At 47.2% G+C, this 6127-nt stretch overlaps 1 protein-coding gene across 3 annotated transcripts; it reads right to left on the reverse strand.

The window, feature by feature from the left end:
• Positions 1-2847: 2847 nt before the first annotated feature.
• LOC128450161 (free fatty acid receptor 2) lies at positions 2848-5489 on the reverse strand. Of its 3 annotated transcripts, none has more exons than XM_053433666.1 (2): positions 5442-5489; positions 2848-4905 (listed from the first exon to the last, which is right to left on the reverse strand). In XM_053433666.1, the coding sequence occupies exon 2, from the start codon at positions 4641-4643 to the stop codon at positions 3633-3635; it is 1011 nt and encodes a 336-aa protein (XP_053289641.1). In that variant the 5' UTR covers positions 4644-4905; positions 5442-5489; the 3' UTR covers positions 2848-3632. The 3 variants fall into 3 exon arrangements, with proteins under 3 accessions (XP_053289641.1, XP_053289640.1, XP_053289642.1); XM_053433665.1 differs by having other exon boundaries at positions 2848-4908; positions 5442-5485; XM_053433667.1 differs by lacking the exon at positions 5442-5489 and adding an exon at positions 5113-5425 and having other exon boundaries at positions 2848-4908.
• Between the last annotated feature and the right edge of the window lie 638 nt (positions 5490-6127).

Consider the following 6127-nt stretch of genomic DNA (forward strand, 5'->3'; position numbering starts at 1 on the left):
GAGGTGTGAGTCACTGCTGAAGCAAAATATAGAGCATGTCATTGCAAAGGAAACACTGCTCTTAGTTGTTGAATTGATTGAACATTGACCCAGAATCTGAAAATAAACTGATTTAAACTGTCGAGCTCGTCATCTTATTCCTGGTGCTCTCAGTTTGCTGTTAGCTGGATGGGATGTTTCTTGGAAGTTTACTTTTTCCCCAATAATAATATGTTTTTCTCCGTCGTGCAACAGCAGCAACGAGCTGTAGATATAATAACGACTCTATAACCACCTTGAAAAGTTGATCTAATTGTTTTTTGGCTGAGTTCGTCTGGAGTTGTGGCAGCAGCCTGCGACTAAATTAAAATGAATTAAATTAGATTATGATGCTGCAAAGTCAGATTATGACTCACGGCAACATCATGTCCACTACCTGAAATTGTCGACTGTCTACCCTTAATATAACATACCGGGATTAACACGTTTACATGTTTAAATAATGCGACTCTAAAATATATATTGATGCTTTAATTGAGCAGCTTATGCATTAAATCTACAGACTTGCTTGTTGGAAATCCAATCAGGAAAAAAACCCGGTCATATCTATTTCAGTTGCTCAGCTCGTGCTCTGACAATTAAACCAGGATAATTTCATCTCCGTCCAAGTCTCCAATTCTCAGTCTCCTCACGTGATGAATATTAAAGAACTGGATCCCCCCCCCCCCGAACAACCTCCCTCTACATTTTCCAACGTTGTAATAAATAGTAAATACATAACAGCGCCTGCTCTGACACGACTCGGCCTCACATACCACGTTCACCCTGCTTGACTGTTAATGTGGCTCAGACATCGATCAGCCAAGGCAACACAGTGCCGGCAATACTCTAACAGATTAATGATTTTCTTCCAATCAATGTTTAAACACCACTCCTCCCAGTGAGGAGGCGCGCGTCCATCAGGCGAAGCCAGTTCAACCTTCCTGATTCCCATCGCGTCCTGCTCGATAACCTGATAAGTCCGAGCTAATCAGTGATTCTCTCTTTTCCTTCCCTCTTCTTTCCAGGCACCTCTTCAAATGAGCCGGTGGTAAATTGGAATATTCCTAAGGTGTGTTACCTCTCGGGCTGTTTGTGTCTTTACTGGAAGGTGAGTGAGTAATAATCTGATGGGAAGTTTGACAAAAATAAATCAATTCACTGTTAATTAGTGAGATCTCGCTCCTCGCAGCAGTCAAAAGTTTCCGTGTGTAAAGGAAAATGATATACGTCATGTGAGCACAATATTCTAATCCACCTTTGGCACACAAACACACACACCTCCACACACACCTCCACACACAAACACACACAAACACACACACGTGCACAGTCGAGTCTCCATGACCTCAAAGGACATTTCATTGATTTACTTCCTGGAGATTAATCACAATAAACCACAGTTATTACTTAAATATACAACAATCATCTTAACCTGAACCCAAATCTAAAATTAGGTTTTCACATCAAAGCGCAATTATTTACATTATTTGGGCTTGATTTTTATCCCCATAAGGATGACAGGTCTCATTAATGTGGCTTTGTAGACACCTCTAGGTCCTGGACAACACACACATACACACACACACACACACACACACACGCGCTCTTATGTGTACACGTGGGGCTCATTTGTTCTTGAGCCTTATCCAGGCCACCTATGACACATTGTCAGGAAAGAGTCAACACTGACTCAACAACCAATTATTGTCTTCCAGGAACCACCGAATGAAATAGGAGACGATAAATAAATAAATAAATAAAAGACGAGCCGGGTGTTCTGGGACCAACCTTTGACAAACAGCAAATTATAGTCCAGAGCGACCATCATGGGGGAAATTAATTCTGAACCATCAGCTCCTTCGGCTGCATGAATCTGAGTCGCCCTCGTGTTTGATGTTTAATAAAGTCCTCCCCCCGGTTTCAGGGTCCCATGCTGCGTCTTCTGTTTTGCTTCCCCACGCAGCAGATCCTCTAAACACCCGATGCATCGTCGACTCCTTTCTTTCCCCGTTGGAGCTATTTATCCCTGTCACCCTTTACCAGCGTGACGTGCTGACTGGCGTGTTTTTTCGGATTTGCTCATTGTGTCAGCCGCTGCTCGCCCCGCGCCTCTCCGGGTCTGTGTGTCAAAATGAATACTTCATGCATGATCCACCTGTCAGGCGGATACAGTGATCAGCTCACCCTCCTCCCGGGGCCCGTAATCCTCCAGAAACAGGATTACGGCCGACGCCAGCGCTTTGCTTGCGTGATAGCATTGTTCGGGGGTCTGCAGTGTGTGGTGTGAGATCTTGATTCACGTGTCGGGAGGAAGTTGGTGTTAAATTTAGCCGTGCCTGCACCGCCGAGAGCCACGAACACTGCAAGTGATAATGACCGGAGCAGGAGGGTGCCTCTGCAGCTCGGCCGGATTAGGAAGGTTAAAAAAGACCCCAAAAAGATTCTGTTCAATAATTCTGCTGTTGCTTTTAACTTAAATCCTTATTTTTTTATTCTACCCTGCTCTTATAAATGTCATCAGACAGTATATGGCACATCGGCGTCAACATGGCAGAGGATTTACATACAACGCACACATTCATCGCTCGCTCCGACAACACCAGGTTTGTCCTTAGCTCTGCTCTCTCATGCACGCACACACAAAACACCTCATGTTCGAGTGCACATACAAATATTAGTCATAAATGACGCAAATATAGGACGACAGGATTTGTTTTTGTGGTTTGTCTTGTTCCTTCAAGTACACTCGTGCATGTATGGAAACACACACACACACACACACAAACAAACACAAACAGTTATTTTCCGACAAGAATGAGTCATAAATTATGTAAAATATGTGTTTTTATGGTTTGCATATGAAAATATTGTATTTACATTCTGTCTTATATAATTACAACCCCTTGTCATACAGCTTCCATACAAATAACATGCATCCACATACATATATTCATACACATATGCTTTCTAAGTACAGCATGTGTTTTAAATACAACCATGTTTGTCATTTAAATGATTCAAAACATGTAAATGTCACTTCCTGGAAACAAGAACTTCCTTAATTGTATAAGACAAAGAACAAAATACACAAATATATTATCAAACAGCTGCAACTACTCTATAAGCCCTATTTCTCTTAAACAGAACACCTCATGAGCATCTTTTTACAAACATATGACACTTCCTGTTTGTCGGTGAGCTTTGTGTCTCATTGCCTAGAGACGACGTCCTGTTGCTTAGTCATTGTTTTTGTTGGCGTCTCCACCGCGGAGCCCGACTGCATTAATGGAGATCTTGCAGAGTCCTGCTGTTGTGTAATAAATATTGTTCATTTGAATGTGACAGTTCCAAGTCGCCCGTCTCTGCATCTTTTGCATGTTAAGCTGCACAAAAAAACCAGCCGCCTCTTGCTCCTGCAGACAGAAGAGTTCCTCTGCTGTCTCGTTCCTGAGCAGGAAGTTGATCACAGAGTCAAACAGCGCCGCGCCGCGCTGTGTCCTGCACGACGAGCAATCTTCTCACATGTAAAAACATAAACACGACATTAATTTCCTGCTTCCAGGGTTGTAAAAACAAATTAGTCAAAGCCGCTGTCCTTAGCTGCATTTCAGTCAGATAGCATTGGCCTCCTCTTGTGTGTGTTCCTTATCTCTCGCAGGGTTGGGGTTTTTGTTCTTTTTGTCTCGCCCCCACGAGCCCCAGGGAACGGGACTGCACGTGCACCCGGGGAGGCGACTCTTAACCCCTTGTATCACACTGCTCACAGTTTCCCTCACGGCAGAGGAGGAGAAGTAGAAGATCAGAGGATCGAGACAGGCGTTGAAGGTGCTGCAGAGCAGGGCCTTGTCTCTCCAGTCGGGACTTTTCCACTTTATGTAACCCACGATGTGAGAGACGTTGTAAGGGCCAAAGCACAAAGCGAACACCAGCAGGGTTCCTAACGCCATGCCGATGGCCCGGAGGCGCCGGCGCCGGTCAATGTGCTGCAGCTTGGACAGAATCCTGATGAAGTTGATGTAGCAGAAACTGCAAATCAGGAAAGGGATGCAGAAAAGCACCACACAGAGCTCGAGACGCACGGGCAGGAGCACATCCAGCTGAGCCTTGGTGAAGTTCTCATAACACACCTCACCCGAGGCATTATGGCCCACGGTGCTGTTCGGAGACTCCACGCGGCCGATGAAGGGCACGATGAACACAATGCTCAGGTGGAGGAAGGAGAAAATCCAGAAGAAGATGCTGGCGATCACGGCGTACATAGGTCGCCGCTTCACGGAGTAGTGGATGGGGAACGCCACGCCGAGGTAGCGATCCACGCTGACCGCCGTGAGGAAGGAGGTGCTGTTGTAGATGGTCATGTAGAAGACGAAGCCGGACAGCGGGCAGAGGACGTAGGGCATGTGCCACACCATGTCGTCCATGACCTCCTGCATCTTAAAGGGCAGGAAGAGGAGGAAGAGGAGGTCGGAGATGGTCAGGTTGAGGAGGAGGATGTCGATCGGCGTGGGCTTCTGCCTCACCTTCTTGCAGAAGGTGTAGAAGGCCAGGATGTTGGCGGGGAAGCCCAGCACGAAGGTGATGATGTAGACGGACAGACACAGGCCGGTGTGGCACTCCTGCATGGTGGCGCCCGGTGTAGGTCACTCAATCTGTCACTCAGTCAACCAGGGATCAAGATGTGTCGCACTATGTCCTTGACTCTGATGTGGAGTGGGGGTGGTTGATCACACACGGCAGCACGGTGGGGGGGGGCGGTCAGGACCACAGGGGACGGAGGCGTCTTGTTGGGTCAGCTGCCTGGAACAAACCCGTGGAGACAGCGTGGCTCTCTTCTTCTCCCGGCCGATAGACCAACGCTCATCGTTTCCTCGAGGGCTTGGAGCTCTGCTGATAAGAGAGAATGGAGAAGAGATTACCACACAGCACCGCTCACCACCTCGGCCCATTGTCCATCTGACACTCGGCTTAAGAGTGCACGGCTATAATTTTTACACGTTAAAAAAAGCACAGGAAGGAGCTGGAGATAAACTCTATTCTGTTTTTTTATGCCCAACCCCCCCCCCCCCCCCCCCCTTTGATTTCTGTCCCTACCTCAGAGTTTACAGTGGAGCTGAATCATCTCTTCATGAGGAGCCGGTGTTTTGCTCCTGCACATGTTTTTTTTTTTGTATATAAACCGTCTGATTGCTTCCTCTAGCCTTGTAAATACACAACAGTGATGCTTCTTCTTTATCACCAGCTCCCAGCCTCCACTGTATCACTGCTCACTAACACTGGACATGTTGTGAAAATGATGACCCTCATAAACATAATGACTTTAACTACTGAAGGAAATTCAAAGCTCAAGAAAAATAGAATTCATACAAAACAAATAGAGAATTTCAGCTCAAGGAGCAAAAAAAAAAAAGCTGGTTTCTTACCCCACTTGTGCAGAGATCACTGAACAGTGAACACGTGTGAGCAAAGGTCAGCTCTTATAGTCCCAGGGCAGAGCAGGCGGTCGGGGGGGGGGGGGGGGGGAACTTATTTTTACCACAGAAAAACTGATGAAAGCTGAGAACTGCCACCAAATTTAAGCAACTTGACTTCCTCCTTGCTGGCGGTTTGTCAGGTTGCAAATGTTCTCTCCCTCTCCTTTGACTAAACGAGTCGAGGTTTCCCCCCCCCCCCCTCCCCCCCGTCCCTCTGCTGTGTGTGTGTGTGTGTGTGTGTGTGTGTCTTGGCACACCCACCAGTGCTGATTGCTCGTGTGTTCGATCTCCTCTGCCTCGCAGCCCGTCCTCCCCTGCCGGCTGTCACCTGGCACATCCCCCTACTTACATGACAATCTAAACAATCCAGCGCAGATAATAGAAATTATTAGGCGGGAGATATATCGCTGACATTTATCACCCACGCTCGGTAAACATGGTTTCTGTTGTTACAACTGGGCCCTTTGGTTTTATGCAGTGGGAGTGGTCCAGACTGGTCTGAGTGGGCCTGTGTGCTGGTGGGTTATTAAGTCCCATTCAGTCGTCCACGCTCCACGCTTCTCCGAGGGACCCTCTTTATGACGGGGGGGGGGGGGGGGGGGGGGTGTACCCGCCATTCACGACACGCGGTGACG

Source organism: Pleuronectes platessa, chromosome 10 (genome assembly GCF_947347685.1).
Source record: "Pleuronectes platessa chromosome 10, fPlePla1.1, whole genome shotgun sequence".
In the NCBI taxonomy this organism is placed as follows: Eukaryota; Metazoa; Chordata; class Actinopteri; order Pleuronectiformes; family Pleuronectidae; genus Pleuronectes; species Pleuronectes platessa.